The sequence below is a fragment of the Tenrec ecaudatus genome, chromosome 8 (assembly GCF_050624435.1).
Source record: "Tenrec ecaudatus isolate mTenEca1 chromosome 8, mTenEca1.hap1, whole genome shotgun sequence".
NCBI classification, from domain to species: Eukaryota; Metazoa; Chordata; class Mammalia; order Afrosoricida; family Tenrecidae; genus Tenrec; species Tenrec ecaudatus.
The window spans coordinates 111076710-111094814 of NC_134537.1; the positions used below are offsets into that span (position 1 = coordinate 111076710).

Here is an 18105-nt window from a genome sequence, read left to right on the forward strand (position 1 = left end):
AATCTTATCAAATACCTTATGGAGCAGCTGTGATTATACCACTTATAAATGAAGACATTAAAGACAGTGATCACAGGCTTAGAAAATGAAAAGGCACAGTTCTGTCTCACTCTAGAGCCTACTTGCCCTCTCAACTATATGAAGTAGCTTTTCCGTGGCCTCTTCAAGGGAAGGTACGAGGGTCCATATTGTTTCTAATTTCCCTCCATTTGAAAATGTTTTTCAAACACTTTGTTTCTCAGTCTTATAGACTATTTTATGAATATGAACATTCAGAGTAGAAATTTGATACTTAAAGAAATCTTCCAATTAATATTTCCAAATTTAAATCATACTTCTTGCTCTCCAAGTGCATGTTCATCTAAACTTGGAGTTTCTAAAGGGGTATACATGTCTAAATAGCAATGCTAAAAGAAAAACATGGGCCAGGAACAAAAAACCAAAATCATCTCACATCTATATATTGTATCACAGCAGAAGAATCACATCATTTTAGTGCAACAGCTTTGATGTAGGGGAAAAAAAATGGTTTAACCATTTTAACTACCAAATTTTAAGTTCCTTGTTCACCAGTACTGTTAACCCTGTATTTCTATATTTCTCATAAATGGCATGTATTATGTACTGAGTGAATTAAGAGTTTCAGGGGAAAAAACGGTGCTAGAAATATAAAACAATTAAAATTACCAACTGAAATATTATTTCTTTTCAATCAATATTTGATGACATGAACCATAACAACAGGAGGCATAGTACATACAGGTAAAGACCTAATCAGGTATCGTTCAAGTCTTCATGTCCAAACCATTCCTTTTCATGGAAGGGGAGGGTGACCCTGGGACATGTAGAGTCTTAAAACTCTCAAACAGACGGAATAACTTGAGATGCAGTCAAACATTTCTTCCCATTTGTTGTAAAATGAATTTTCATTTGTTCAAAAACCAGAGGATAGCAACCTATCAAATTTAATACCATACTGGACCAAAACATCTGGATAATAAAATGACAAATATTATTCGATAAAACAGATCTCACTTGAGGAGGGAAAAAAGAGGAAGAATTCTAGAAAAGATGCCATCTATTCGAAGAGACTGTAAGAAGCTGGCTCCGCATACTGGACAAGAGCTATAGCGAGTCAATGGAAGGGCCGTCCTCTCTCGAGCACGCAGAGCATGCTATGCAACCGCACACGATGAAGCAACCACTGAAAAGTCACTATTTACCTTTGCTTTCTTGGGACATAGACACCAACAAATTTCTGGAATAGCCATGATCTAACTTTAATATGCTTACAAAATCGCAATATAACCATGTATGTGACCGAAATCCTAAATGGTGCTCCCCTAATTTTCAGAATTCCCCCCATTTTTCTTTAATTCTGGGAGAAATTTTTAAATGACCAATTCATGTATTATTTAATTAGTCATCAAATCATCATAGAATTCAGAGATTATCTAAAATGTACACTGTCATTATGTAATCCCACATATTACATTAAAAAGGAATGCTAAAGTATAAACCCCCCACATATCTCTAGGCAAAATGTCCAAGTACTAGTCAATGTATAAGGAACATTTCTTTCCCAGAAATGTTACAAAACTGACATTCCCATGGCCTTTTAAAATTCATCCACCAGTAGCATAGTAAAAACAGAAGTAGGCCAGGGCTCAGTCATCCATTAATATAGTCATTTTAAAAAGGTCTTGACTCTGTGCCATGTTCTAAAGTACAAATTCAAGAAAAAGAACCTGTAATATACTTGACTTAGAAGATATGAAAACATACCTTCATTCTCTGACTTTCTAATTTTAAACATATGCAAATGATCTAAGAAAATACTAAATATCCAAGTCAGAGACAGGTATTTTATCAGTTCCTTACATGTCCAAGACAACAACATTAAGAAAGCAAGATACTATTATGATTAACAGATCTCATTTCAATCTCCACTAGAACCCAAAATATTTATCACACTTCTTGGCTTTACTGGTATATCTAATCTGAATTATTCTGTGACATATACGACCATATCTGAATGCAAATCTTATTGAATTTTAATTATGGAAGTTTATTTGCATTTTGCATACAGATGACAACTGTGAATGATTTTCTGTGCTAAATGTGCAGCACTAAATCCTTATCACTACTGGCTTAAGTCTAATTTTCTCTTTCTAACTAATTTAATTTAGAAAAACTGTTAACTCTAAAGACATACGGTAACATATATTGGAGAATTATGGATTATGTGTATGTTGCGAATCTTTGAGCATTATTAATCCCTAAGGCATTTTTGCAAAAAGCATTCTATACATTAAAACATGTAATTCGCCCTCGTGGTATAATTTTACCCAAAACAGCTAAGTAGATAAATACTAGAAATAATAATGAAGAGTTAAAATCCACCATTCATATATTTCAGATTTTATCTTCTAAATGGCAATGAAATTGCATCATTCAGAGGCTACCATTATGCTTACCCCAGGAAACAATATTTGTATCCTAAGCTTCTACTAAGCAAAAAGTGCCAGACTTAGTCTTGTACAATAAGTAAAGAGCGCAGCCAGATACGTATAGGAAGAAGACGTCTGTGAACGCTTACAATTCAAGGAACGTGGCAATGCAATCGAGCAGTCGTACAGAAAGGGAACCCCGGGAATTAGGATGGAGGGTACACTGGTTCCAGCTAAGGTAAGGGAGGAAGAACAAGCTAAAGGAGTCCTAGACATTTGTGTAGCAGCTGAGGCAAAGAGAGAAAGAAAGAATTTTTAGGGTTTGAATATTCCTTAGTTATTGAGATCTGCTGCACTAGAAATGGGGCTTGTCAAGTTATACGGATAAGGATGAGAGAATAAGGTCTGTCTGGAAATAAGACTTGTGCTATAGTAATTTCATGCAAATTTTTTAGTATTAAAATGGCTATGAAAAATTGAAGTAGGCTAGGCTTTAAAAGACACTCACTGGTGTGGAGTCGATTCTGATTCATAGCAACCCTACAGGACAGGGCAGAATTGCCCTTGTGGGCTTTCCAAGACTTTAACTCGATGGGAATAGAAAGCCTAGTCTTTCTCCTGAGGAGCGAGCGGCTGATGGGATTTGAACTGTGGGCCTTACCATTATGCACAACCAAACTACACCACCCGTGTTCCTGGGCTCTAAAAAAGCTATGATCAAATACATAGCTGCACTGAATACAGATAAGAAGGTCCATTTTTACATAACTGCAGAGGACACTATCTAGTCAAGGGATCCAAACAGAACATGCAGCTCAAAGCACACACAAAAATGCTAAAAATCCCAAAGCAACTTCAAAACCAAAGAAAAAATGGTCAGCTAGTTTAAAGGGACTCCCCCCAAAGTCAGCAACAGTCCTAAGCAAATCTTCGCTAGTTTATAGCCTGACATAACATAATCTTCCATGAAAACAGAGGTTCCCTCCCCCCGGTTAGTTGGAGAAACTGAACACTTACTGGGCCATTTGGCATAGAGCATAAGGCACAAGCCATCTACAAGAACAAGAAACATTTATCATGTTCTATGGTCTTCAACTCCTTGCCACTATTACATGAATTTTCGGTATAAAAGGGGAGGAAACTGGGGAGGCAATCAAGGAAAACTAAGCAATTTTCATTTATAAAATTACTCTTCTCTCAGAAGTGATATTTTTTAAAAAGTAACATAGCTTATTACTTCCAAATGAGCACCATTTATTGTGATACTTACCATGGCATTTTCACTCTAAGTAATTTTCAAAGGAATTCATTCTTTTTTTTTAAGAATTCATTCTTTAAACAGTAGGCTCAAAATTATTTTTCTCAATATTTGCAGGGTATCTTTGAAAATATTTTACATAAAGCTATTCTCAAATATTTAAAATTATTTGTCATTTTTTACAAAGACTCTTCAGTACAGAGTGCTTTGGTATTCAATGTCTTATTAGGCAAATCACTGCAAAACTTTGCAGTCAATTACCAAAGGCTGTAAAGGATTACATTTCAGTTTACACCCAGCAAGAAAACGAAGCAGATAATAAGCTGCCAGTTGTATTTCACATACCACGCTACACTTTGGACCACACGACATTCATGCAGAATGTTGCTCTGTGCTGCAATCTTTTTTTGCTTAATATATCACAAAAAAGTAGCACCCTCCCCTACAGCCCTCCCCCCGCCCCCCGTCCAAGTAAACAAATCACCAGGTTGGTTATAGCTACAAAAAGAAGGAACACCTTCTCAGCTTTAACTGGAAAAAGTGTTCATATCTGGCAAACAAATCTTTCTTTGCCAAATCAAAAATTCAAATATACGAATAATGATGGGTAAATAGAACATACACAAATATTTCCAATTTTCATGATCACAAATGGAAAATAATAGACGATGCTGTAATATCAATCACTGACAAAGCTGCAGTTCCAGTTAACAAACAACTGTTAGTGCCTACTGTTTGAGAGAAGAGGCTGACTTAGGATGGATGCTCTACCAGCTCTATGAATATGTCACAATTGCCAGTAACAGATAGAGCAGCATTGCATTTTGCAGCGAAAATGTTATGCCGGTAAAAATATAGGCATATAACTGTGTATATGCATGCCCACTCCAAATTTTTAAATGGAGAAAAGTAAAGAGAAGCTAAGGCAAGGAGAGAGATATTTTAAAACCGCTTACCTTTCGTCCATCGCTTGCATGGCAATTCACATTTAGAGGAGTCAGTAAAGCCATTAGTTTTTCTTCATTACCACTCCTATAAAAAGGAAATAAGTCAGTTTCTATAAAACTATGGGGCTTCTTATAAACACACAGGGGTGTTTTTCACAAAAGTAGAAAATAATCTTGGTTTTTCAAAATATCTTTTATAAGGATCTCTCAATGAATCTTTTTCTCTATGAAACTGAATAGAATTTATTTCCAATTAATTCCTCTTAATCATTATATGGAGGTACATCTTGAACAATCTAGCTTTCTTAATTATTTGCTTCATTTGTCCTAAAGCCACCTTCTTAATTATCAACAAACTTTATTCTGTTAAGTAATCTAAAACACTGGAGTGAAAATTACGTCGAAAATGCCATAACAAGGTAATCAATTAAATTATAAATGATGAAGAACAAAAGAAAATGGATGGGAATTTTAACATTTACTTTATGCCCCCTATTCCAGTTTTCCTAGGAAAATTTTCAGAGTGAAAAGAAAAGCTCGGCCTTTGAGTACTCCAACAATATCTTTTGAAACGCTGGGCAAGTAAGGTTTGCAAACACCTGAAGAAATGTTTCCGATAAAATTAACCTTGTAATCATCACCATATTGAAAGACTTTATCATTACATTCCCTGGTCTTGTTTTTTAAAAAGTATATAGAAATTTTGTGTAAGGTTTTATCCACATTACCACTAAAATCCATGCAAGACAATAACATGTTATAATTTCTCTAGTCCTCCACCTGCCCTCCCTGCTCTTCTCCCTTAAATGCATTTACACTCACGGAAAATGAATGGAATCACTTACCTAGCAGCCTCTAGGAGTTCGTCTTTCTTGTATTCACCTAGATGATTGCAAAATATCATGCTGTTAGCATTTGGCAGAAGACAGATTAAGAAATGCAGTAGGCAGCAAATAGAGAATTAAATAGAGAAGAACAGAAAAGAGAGTCCACACCCCGCTGGGTGATGGAGCCGTGACGTTAGCCAGCTTGTGAAGGCAGCATCACCAGTGCCTTGGAGACGGGCAGCAAATTGACGCAGCTTCTTGTCCAATCCTCAGATGAAATAGCTTTCTTCAGACAACCAATGAATGCTAAATCTCGTGTCCAGAAACACATTCCCTCCAGATAACAGCATGCCAGCTGAAGACAATGTCCCCTTCCCCCTTTTCTATTCAGGCTGTCACAGTATACTTGGGAAGCATAATACATTCCGAGACAAAAGCAAAATAATGTGGCTCTTTAAAGGTACAAATTACGAGTCTTCCAAACACTCCATTTTATTTGTAATGGCATGGAAAGTTTTTAGAAATAAAAGCCTTTTTCACTATTGTTAAGCATTACAGCACTAGAAAATGCAAATATCAGAGCCACGAAGCCTTTGCCTCCATAGGGTGGTTTGTAGACTGGAAATACGTGAACTACGTACCAAATGCTGTGAACCTCTTGGAGGCAGCGCCCCAAAAACCCACACAATGAATACATTCCTAATAACAACAATATTTCAATATGATGTAAATGCTTATCTTCTATACAAATTTAGTGTCAAATTTTAACCAATAATAAATATCAAAATTATTATTTTTTTTTTTAAAAAAAAAGAAGGCTGGGATCTCTGAGAATGAGCAGATAGCCAACTACTGAGATGCAGGTAATTTTTCTCCAGGTTATTTTTTCACAGTGGATTTTTTTCTTCTACCACCCACTATAACCAGAGATATAATTTAAAACCTTGTATAACAAATATCTTAGGGTGTTCAAAATCTAGCAAACAAGTTTCTTTTGCAAGCTCAAGTGAAGGACAATGAATTTGAATATAGCATAAGTTCATTCAACAAATAAAAAGTCAGAACTATGATTCAGCTATATTATGCTGACTCAATGTGCTATATCATTAAAAAATAACTACACAAAATGTCTTAGCAAGTAATTAGATAAAAGAATATGAAATGTATATCTAAGAAGTAAACTTTAGATTAATTGAAAAATATTAAATTAGTTTATAATATTTAAAAATATTACCATTGCATTTTTTCCCCTTGGGGAATAAAATGTAGAGCACTGATGAAAATACTAGAAAGATACTGTAAGGTTACTAAACACATGTCTAAGTTATTTACTACTTATCATTAAAATGCCACTTTTCCTTATATTTTTAACTTGCTTTTTGAATTAAGATTAACTTAATATCCAGAAACAATCACAAAGCATTTTCCAGGAAGAAAACATTTTTTAAATGGCATTTTTCAACTAATAGAATTTCTATATCAGTAAAGTTACCAGTTCACAATATATACTGATAAGATGGAATGTAAAATTTCATGATTAGAGCAGTTATTATTCAAATTTCCCATACCTATTTTCCCCTAATTGACTGACTGTACAACCCACATTAATATATCCTTTGGTCAATGAAGCTGCTTGGCTTTCAAGTCAAAAACCTACTTTTAACAAACATAAAATTTTAGTTATGGTGAAACAATGAAGCCAATAAACTAGGTAATAACTGCAAGGTATTTGGGATCCCGAAAGTTCACATCAGTCCACTTACATAAACCGTAGGAATATAGATATAATAGAGTCCATTTTAAAGGCTCTTCATATCTTTAATCTATATCAAGAATTTGTAGACAAAGGAATAGAAGATAATGGGAAATTTCCAAGAGCTTTTTTAAGCTCCTTCATATATATGTCACTCAATCTGTCCCCATATATTCATTGGAAAAGTCTACATGCCAGATTCAAACCTAAACTGGCACTATGTCATCAGCTCCGTCCCTCAAGGGGTATTAGTCTATTCAAAGAAACAAGCACACAGCCAAATGTTTACTGTAGTGTATGGGCGGTATCTTAGTACAGTGGGCTATAGGACTCTCAGGTCTGTCTAAAAGGGGGTTAGGTGGGATGGTCAAAGTCTAACAAGGGTTTCCTAGACTCAGGGGATTTGCGGAGAGTCTTGAAAAAAGAACAGGTGAAGGAGGGTGCGAGAGAAGAAAGCAACCAAACTAACAGGAAAGGAAAGAGTTGCTGGGTCAGTCTGAAGCATAGGAGGCTTGCAGGGGACCGAGACAGAGAGAGGAAACCAAGTCCCCAAATGGTTCTCTAAGGGAAGAAGTAGGAACTGTTTTGAAAGCAATGAAGAACTATTGAAAGATCTGAACAAACAGATGTAACATATAAAGACCTACAAGTTCATGATTGCATACAATATTTCCCATACATTACCCTAATGAACTTTAATGATGGGGGGAGGGGTGCCCTCCCCCGACCAAAGGGGGAAAAAAGAAGAAGAATGAAGGGACAAAAGGAAGAAAAAGAAAACAAGGAATTCTTGCAGAGTTTATATTTTGAAGTAAATATAAATTTCCTGATACACTATAAAATGCATTAAGATTGTGAGTTGAAAGTAGCTACGATTTAAATCAGTCCACCTACATAACTGGACTTCTCATCAAACCTAGATGACTGACACTTTCATCAGAAGGCATATTTGGGGGGAGGAGGGTGCGATCTCCTCATGGGTGTGCTGATAACAAAATGCAAATATTTAAGTGCATGCCACACGGTCAGACATAGATATTACAAGACTTTTTAACTCTTGTTCTTAGATTTCGTAGTACTTGAATCAGCTCTTCTGCAATACATCTCAGCATCCACTATCTGGTGCCCGAGGACCACAATCCATAAACAGTTGAAGCTGTTTTTCAAGTGCCACATTGCAGACACAACTAACATAATCAATTTAAAGTCTCTCAAAGGCTCTGACAGCAAATCTACGCTGATTATTTTACAGCCAAGCCACCAGTTCTATTTCCTTTTAGCCTAGAATCTGAAAACATCCTGGCAGAGCCGATGGTGTTCTCTGGGGCATTTATACTCTTTAATAACACTCCGATAAAGACTAGCAATAGATCAGCCAGAGAGGAAACGAGGCAACTATAGTCAAGATAATAGCAGCAAGGAATGGAGAAAATAGATGGCTGAAAACAGTTTTCTTTGATTAGTAAGTGGGATTTTAAAAACCAAAACAAAACAAAGCTACAAAGTTTGCTCTGCAGTGGCTAAATTGTTTATTTTAATAGAGTAACGAGGGACATTACATACACTCATGCTGCTGGTGGTCGTTCTTGTCAAGTCAGTGCCAGCACATGGGACCACTGCACAGGCTTTCAAAGCTGTGACCTATGATGCCAGTCGCCTTTGTCGTTTGGTACCACAACAGAGGTCCTGGCTCACAGTGCCAGCCTCACACAGTTGCTATCGCTACAGACACACATACAGCAGTTAATGCGTGAAACAGCTGTTATCAGAATGAACACTGAAAACAAAACTTTCTGTTTCTTTGAGATAGAACCCTTGGTTAAATATATAGGAAAAACTACTCTTTCAATTAAAATTATGAAAACCTAAAAAACCCAAAACAATATAATCAATTTACAAAAAACCTATGTCAATAAGTAGAAGTCAGGAGGACTAACCTACCTTAATTTCAGTTCTAGACTTTTGCCTTTGATCCAGATCGAAGTGGACCAGTTTTGTAAAACAGTCCCATTCACAGATCCAGGGTCGGAGCTAAGCAGAAGGCGAGGGCAAAGGGAGAAGCCCCTCCGGAAGTGCCTACGGCAGTGGTGGCAGCCCTGGGCTCAAAGCTAACAGCGGTTGTGAGGACAGCACGGAATTGGGCAGAAGTCACTCTGCTACACCCAGGGTCAAGATGAGTCAGAACCCATTCCATGATGAACATATTTTCACCATAATTTGCTAAAGTGTTTTTTAATGTCTCATTTGTCTTTGTTGAGATGGAATAAAATGGAAAGATTATAAACACAAATCCCTACAGAAATAGGGGCTAATGCATAATTCTGATCTTTTCAAAATCATACATAATGTATGTTTCTTTGCAACACCTCTCATTTTATGCAACAATCAACAGAGTATGTGTGGAGGGGCACTCTGAAAGTGTTCCTTTCTCCTTGCCCCGCTCAATTTTGAAAGCCTCCTAAGAGACCACCGGCAATGTGTTCATTTACAGGTAATGAATCTGGCACCAGGGTAGTTAAATGGACTGTCCAGAATTTCAAACCAAATTTGGAGGAAGGAGTGTCAATGAAACAAAAGGGAAACAAAATAATCACAATAAAGCAATTTTTAAAACCATGACAATTATTCAAATTAAATAGGTAACTCAAAATTGTAAAGAGAAGTAAAAATTGTCCACCAAAATGATCTTAAAGCTTTTGAACTTTCCGACATGCTTGTAAAGATTGGCAGATACCGTTTCCTTCATAAGGCTTTTATCCTTCAGTTTACTTAACACTTTGTGTTAAGAAAATAGAAATGAAGAAAATATACCATCTACTCAAATGAACAATGCATTTTGCCTTTCCCATAGTGTACTTTAGTTCCCAAGCATCCTACAAGTTCCAAGAGAAAAGCTACATGAAGATTTTAGTCAAGAATCTCAGTTATCAGGTTAAAGTACAGGCTCATATGCTATGTTCCAAGTGCCACGGTGAACTGATAATTCCGACACATATATTTCCTCCATTAAGGTGCCAACAAATAATGAGTTGAGTTCAATCCTGCAGCTCCAACTGACAGACTATTTTTGGGAATAAAATATTACTTTAGGTGGCAGGTTTCATCGTATTTTCACTAATAGGTTTAGGAGACAATCAGGTGTAACGAAGTTAAAGGTGGCTCTTTCACCAAAAGCAATTTGACCTTTACGTTAACATTAAATAACATTAACATCAATTGTGCATAAGCTCTCCATAACCACTAAATTGTAAAGTAACCACTAGCCTCAGGTGGCAATTCACATTTAAATTAATTACAATCACTTAGAAATAAAATATCATTCTTCAGTGGTACCACCCATGTTTCATTAGGCTCATGTGGCTAGTGCCCACGTTGGGCAGTGCACAACCATAGTCTTTTAGTTTACTCGACACTTTGGTTAAGACATTACTTCATGGCTATTGAAGTCATCATCTTTGACCCTAATTAACTACTTTCCTTAATCTTCTTACTCTTAAAACGGGCACTGTCAACGCTCTATAAAATAAACATTTCCCTATATGAATACCAAACAACTAATTCATCAACATATGACACTATGAAAAACACTGGACTGGATGATAGTCGATCTAGACTAGCTAGACTGAATTCTAACTCTATAACTGGTTTATTTGGGTGGCTTCAGAGGTCATTTTATATTTTAAGGTACCTCCACTGTTTGTCTTGAGGAAAATAGGGTTAAGGTTAAATTAAATGAACTCTAACATTTCAGACTAAAATTCTTATTCTCTATTTGTACAATGCAGTGAATTACTTGATGTGGCCCAGCTAGCCTACATCTTCATAATTTTCGCCAAATGACTGAGTAGGCAAACATGAGGTGCTCGTGACCCCCCAAGGGGATTGGAAAGCTTGCTAATCGTGTAGATAAGGCATACAACCCCCTTGAGAACTGGACGGTGCTGCCATCTCACTAGTTCTAAAATGAGTCATCCCAGAGGTGTAAAGGAGGTCCTCACAACCATCAAGAGAGAAGAGTCAGGAGGGAAATGAGTCCTCTGGGCTTGTGATCCCTCGGCTGAACCACCAGGTCCAGAAGACAGACTTGTGACACCCAAGCCAGTGACAAGTAGTTACATCACAGAAAACTAGTTACAATAGCAAGAAGGAAACAACCTAAATGTCCATTGGTGAAAGAATGAATATATACATTTTGGGACATTAACGGAATGGGAACACTGCTGTTTCTAGTGCCGCCGCCAAGTCAGTTCCAACTCACAACGGCCCTGTGCACTAACCAAACCATTGCCTGATTCGGCACCATCTGCATGATTGTCTTGTTGTGTGAACTCATCACGGTAGCCACGCTGACAATCCATCTCACTGATGCTCTTGCTGAGCTTCTTACTACCAAGCAAGGTGTCTTTTTCTAGGGACTGATCTCTCGAAAACACATCCAAAGGACGTGAGATGCAGCCTTAACATCCTCACTTCGAAGGAGCACTCCGGCTATAATTCTTCCAGGAACCTGTTTGTTCTGACATTCACAGCAGTTTCAATATTCCTCGCCAACACCTAAGTCAAACGCATCAGTTCTTTAGTCTTCCTGATGCAATCAAACTCTCAGGTGTGTATTAGGCGCTTGATTGAAAGTACCACAGATTGTGTGAGGAGCATCTTACTCTTCAGAGAGACATCTTTGCTCTCCGATACTTTAAAAAGTCTTGTGCAGATTTGCCCAATGCATTATGTTCTTTGATTTCTCAATTGCTGCTTTCATGAGCAATGGTTGTGGATCCGAACAAGATGACATCCTTGACACCTTCAATTTTCTCTGCTTATCATGATGTTATCTATTGGTTTGGTTGTGGGGATTTTTGTTCTTTATATAAATTGTAATCTGAACTGAAGGCTGCAGTCTTTGATCTTCATCATCAAGTGTTTCGTGCCCTCCTCACTTTCAATAAGCAAGGTTGTGTCATTTGCGTAACAGCAACTGTTAATAAGCCTCGCACCAATCCTGATGTCCCATTCTCCCTTGAATGGTTCAGTGTTTCAGGTTACCTCCGGATCCACATTGAATAAGTGTGCTGAAAGGATGCAGTCTTTTTCAATTCTCTGTGACTTTTATTTTAATAAATCATTTTATTGGGGGTCTTACAGCTCTTAGAACAATCCATACATGAATTGTATCATATACATTTGTGCATATGTGGCCATCATCATTTCCAGAACAAAAGTTTTCATTTCTGACTCCAATTGTTTCTTATAGGGCTATGCAGAATTTATGTTTCTTCTTGAGTCAGTTTTATTAATTTCTATATTTCAAGAAATTTGTCCATTATGTTTAAACTAATTAATTAATTAGCATACTTAAAATCATTTTATTGGGGGCTTATGCTTTTAAAAAATCATTTTATTGGGAACTCATACATCTCTTATCACAATCCATACATACGTCAATTGTATAAATCACATTTGTACATTTGTTACCCTCTTCATTCTCAAAACATTTGCTGTCCACGTAAGCCAGGATGCAGTCTTGATGCATACCTTTCCCATTTCCAAACATTCAGTGTTTCTTTGTTCTCTTGGTCCATGATACAACCCATCAGCACAATGAAGGGTTGTAGAATTTCAATTCTTCTACTGTGACCCATAGGTTTTTTTTTGTTTTGTTTTTTTTTTGAAGTTTTCATCTGTTTTATTTTGTTATTGTCAAGTTTCTTTCTTTTTTTAATTTATTTTTTTACATTTTATTAGGGGCTCATACAACTCTTATCACAATCCATACATATACATATACATACATCAATTGTAAAAAGCACATCCGTACATTCTTTGCCCTAATCATTTTCTTTCTTTTTTTTAAAAATCTTTTTATTGGGGTTCATAAGGCTCTTATCACAATCTGTGCATACATCAAATGAGCAAAGCACCCTTATACATTCGTTGCACTCGTCACTCTCATAATTCACCTTCCACTTGGGTTCCTGGAATCAGCTCGGTTTCCCTTTTTTTCCCCCATCCATCTCCCTCCCCGATCCCACCCCTGGTCCCTTGATAGTTTATAAATAATTATTATATCTTATCTTACACTCCCCGGCGTCTCCCCTCACCCGCCTCCCCCTTGACAATCTCCCAGAGAGGAGGTTACACATAGATCTCCGAGATCGGTTCTCCCTTTCTACATGCCCTTTCTACATGCCCTTCCTGGTGTCGCCTCTCCCACCGCTGGTGTTGAAGGGTTCGTCTGTCGTAGATTCCCTGTGCCTCCAGATCCCCACTGCACCGCTGTACATCCTCTGGTACAACCAGGTGTGACCCATAGGTTTTTTATGGTTCATGCTCTATAGTGTCTTTATATAGTCAATGAAACATTAAATACATTTTTGGTATTTTCTGCTTTCATCCCAGAGCCATCTGACATCCAGCTTGAATTTCTGGCAGCTCTCTATTGATGTCTTAATATAGCAACTGTTGTTGAATTACCTTCAGCATACTTTTACTTGCATGTGATATTAATGATAGTGTTTGATAATTTCTGCATTCTGCTGAACCAGTATTCTTTGGAATGGGTACAAATATAGATCTCTTCCAGTCAGTTGACCAGGAAGCTAGCCTCTAAATGTCTTGTTATAGATAAGTGGGTGCTTCCAGTGTTTCTTCAACATGTTGAAACATTTCAATTGATGTTCCATCAATTTCTAGAGCCATTTTTTTTTGCAAATGCCTTCAGTGCTGTTTGGAGTTCTTCCTTCAATATTATTGGTTCTTAATCATATGTTACTTCTTGAGATTGTTGAATACCTTTTCTTTTGGATTCAGTGACTCGGTGTATTCCTTCCATTTTCTTTTGATGCTTCCTGCCTCATGTAGTATTTTCCCCATAGAATCCTTCAATACTGTAACTTGAGGCTTTTTTTTCCCCGTGAGTTCTTTCATCTTGAAATATGCTGAGTGTGTTCTTCCTTTGTGGTTTTCTAACTCCAGGTCTTTGCACATTTAATTACAATACTCTGTCTTCTCAAGCTGCTCTTTGAAAATTTCTATTCAGATTTTTTACTTAATTTCTCCCCTTTGTTTTAACTACTACATGTTCAAGAGCAAGTTTCACTCGCTTCTGAGATCTACTTTGATCTTTCCTTTCTTGTCTATGCATTGTTAAAGAATTATGAATTTGTGAAACACCTGATGGCATTTTGCTGAGCAAAGTTGGTCAACCACAAAAGAACAAATATTGTATGAAACCAGTTATTTAAAAGAAAAAAATCAGGATGAAAATTTTCATTCCAAAATAAAGACTTTGCTGGTTACCAGGGGTGGGAGAGAGGGAAGAAAGGGGGGAAAGGGTAGACCGGTGTTAACTTGGGTGAAAGGGAAGCTAATTCCATATTAGAGGAAGCTAGGAAAGCTGGGCACGTGGCAAGCCATGGGAAGGTTTCATAAGTTATTTTAGTTGTTGAGTGTAACGATGACCTGATCTGTAAATCCCTACTTAATTCACATAAAGGTGCTCATGGAAAAAATGCATTACCTACATTAACTTTTCTCTTCTTATCATTTTATTGGGGGCTCTTTCAGCTCTTATAAAAATCCATACATCAATTGTATCAATCACAACATTACTTTTTAAGTCAATTTTTCCATGAGCTTTTTGAAGCACCCTTTTATATCCATTAAGCACAAGTTGAATCAACAATGTGATTGCTAATATGTTTATGTACAGAAATATAACTGGACTAAGTATCAGAACGTAAAATACAAATATAGTTTCAATTTTATTATTAATTTATATCTAGATCACTTGATATTTCTAATCACACATTAAATCTACATATCAAATTACAATAAATTCTGCTGTAGTGTGATCCATTGAATGTCTTCTCTCTACTTGATATACTCTCCATGCAATTGTCACCATTTATGTACCTACCGTATATATGCATGTATAACCCAAGTTTTTCCAGTACATTTTTAATGCAGTTTTTGTGGTAAAATTAAGTGCCTCGTCTGCTAATCAGGTAAGCTTAAACTCGAGTATATACGGTAAATCTTTCACCAGTTTTCTACAATAGGTCTGTAACAAATCTCTAATGTCTCCAGTTCTTAATTCAAAGATTTTAGATTAAATTCAGATTAGGTTTTAGATCAGTGGTTCTTGTTTGACCCCCAAAGGGGTTGCGATGCACAGCTCCAATGCTTTACAAAATAATGTCCAGCTCTCTTCCCCCAACTCTTAAAGTTGATCCATTCAAGATCCTTTAAAATATGGACCCAATTTCATATTTTTAAATTTTTTCAATGTTCTTCCCTCCACTTCATCTTCTGAAAGCATATGATAAACTCAACCTACCTTCTTTTCCCCAAACAAACCCTACATTTCTCTGAATGTCCTTAGTTTATGTTGGTAACTATTTGATCCCCAATCTCCATTTGTCAAAAATCCTGCCAAAAGCATATGGTGAAGCTTTAATAGGACTTTGTTCATGACCTCATTCCATACCACTCGACTGGAAAGAATGTCCAGGGACACAGCGCCAAGTCCCAGTTTGGCCTCTCTGTAATTAGGTTGTAGGTGATCTATCTGCCTATTCTTGAGTGTTAATTATCATGTATAAAATCATGGTGTCAAGCTGATATTTTAATTGTATCAAGGCTGTTCTAAGATTATATTTACAGTCAATGAGTATAACTCAGGAGTTCTTAACCTCTGGTAAGCTCATGGAATTCATAAAATCTCTAAAACCCCTGAAATTTGAGCTTATGTTCAAATGCCCAACCACTACCCCAGGGAGTAGTCTATAGCTGCTCTCATTGGCTCCTTCAAAATGGTTCATAATTTAAAAAAAAACATTTGAAAACTATCGTTCATTGGATCTTAGCATTTTATATGTACACACGTGCATATGTACTATTAATGGTAAAAAGCCTAAACGAAAATACTTAAGGACAGAATGCCTGTCTCTGCTTCCGCCTTCAAACAGTCCTCAGCCGTGTTTCCTCAGCACACCCGGCAGATAAGATTTACTGGGAAATACAGGATCCCTCATCAGCGACACTTATGCTAATTGAATAAGCTATTGTGCAGGGTTTGTGGCAGTGCTGGTGTACAGAGCTCTAACTGCATCATGTTCTTCTCCTGCGGATTTAAGATTCATGGTGTTACTGCTGTCTTGTGTTTGGCCAATTATAGATGAAACTACACATTTAACTGATTTAACAAATGCTACTCAAAGGAGAACTAATCAATTAATAGTGTTTTGTTTTGTTTTGAAAGGAGAACTTGAATAAGAGAGACTCTGCCTGGATAATACCACTCATCAGATTTTGCTAAAGTCAATTAGCTCTCACTTTAAATCAAAGACCTAATGAAGTTTGGGGGAGAAATTTATATATTTTAAATTTAAGCATGTGCAGCTGAAGATGTAAACCACCATCAGTAAGTTATTCCTGAGAAAATCAAAATTGTGAAGTTATTGAATGTTTAAAAGACTTACATGTTTTTCTTAACCAAGGACAAAATGTACCAAGAATGAAATGTGATCACACACAGCAATCACAATAAAGACAGTTTCCACATTATTCAAGACAGTCATGGGCACTTCTACACTGGCCTTCATTTCCTAAGGACACCAGTTCTAAGAGGCAGAGATGTAACAATCCCCAAATAGGGATCTCACAGAATCTCAGGCCTCAGCGACTGAGGCATAGAAGGGCCAAAGAATCCTGATAAAAGCAAGAACTTAAGGAAAGTAATCTCTTTTTCACAGGTAACAGTATGGTTCACATAAATCACAATATGCTTTGCTCTTATATCTTCATAGCTCTTGAGATTACGGGCACTAAGTACAAAACAGTTTTTTCAATGAAAAGATCACATTTGTATATTGTTTTTAAATTGATTTTTTTGGTTTGTGAAATGAGTTTTAATCTAAATAATTCATTAAATGTATTAAGAAAATATCTAACAATAAATGATTTTTGAGTATTTTAGTATGTACATTCTTGGATAAACTTATTTTCCTCCCATGGTGGTAGTGGTTACACATTAGTCAGCAGTTTGAAACCACCAGCTGCTCTTTTGGAGAAAGATGAGGTTTTCTACTCCCATAAGGAGTTAGTCTTAAAAACCCAAAGCAGCAGTTCTCCTCTGACTTATACGATTGCTATGAATCAGTACTGACTCAACAGAAGTGGGCCTGGTTGGGATTTTAAATCTTCACTCAGCTTTAACAAGGATGTTGCTAACTTAGAAAAGAACTTCCTTGCAACACGCAGATTAATCCACTTGAAAAAGTCAAAGTTTTCAATATAACTGCTAAGTTAGCCTTTTAATATGTTTTAGATGAAATTTCTTTCTGCAGCATATTATGCACTAAGTGTTCAAAAAAATGAAATATTCAAAATATAACAACCTTTCTTCCCAATTCAGGGTCAATTATTAGGAAACTCAAGCAGACTGTGCAGTAATACACAGCAATGCTTTGGGGGCCCTGGTAACTTAGGAGTTTAACTTACTCCAGTTCCTAATAACTAGAGGTCAGTGGTTCAAACCCACTGGTCACTGTGTAGGATCAAAATGTGGCAGTATGTTTTGGTATAGATTTAAGGCCTCAGATACCCGACGGGGCAGTCCTACTCTGTTCTAAAGGGTTACTATGAGGTAGTGCCAACTTGATGCCAATGGACTTGATGTTTGGTCTGAGATGTACAAAAATATTCTGTATCTATACAAAATGGTCCCAGAATGCTTGTGCATATTAATATTTGAAAACATAATGTTTTTCTTTCTAAAATATATACCATGTATACTTGTGTGTAAGCCGACTTTTTTAGCACAAAAATATGCTGAAAAACAGGGGTTCGGCTTATACACGGGTCAGTGCCA

At 36.6% G+C, this 18105-nt stretch overlaps 1 protein-coding gene across 2 annotated transcripts in view; it reads right to left on the reverse strand.

Annotated features, from left to right (window-relative positions):
• Positions 1-18105, reverse strand: part of TNKS (tankyrase) — a 206762-nt gene that overhangs the window by 89283 nt on the left and 99374 nt on the right. For both annotated transcript variants that reach the window (XM_075556739.1, XM_075556737.1), the window contains exons 4-5: positions 5501-5537; positions 4665-4740 (exon numbers count right to left, since the gene is read on the reverse strand). In XM_075556739.1, coding sequence (XP_075412854.1) covers positions 4665-4740; positions 5501-5537 — 113 coding nt within the window. The remainder of the gene's footprint in view (positions 1-4664; positions 4741-5500; positions 5538-18105) is intronic.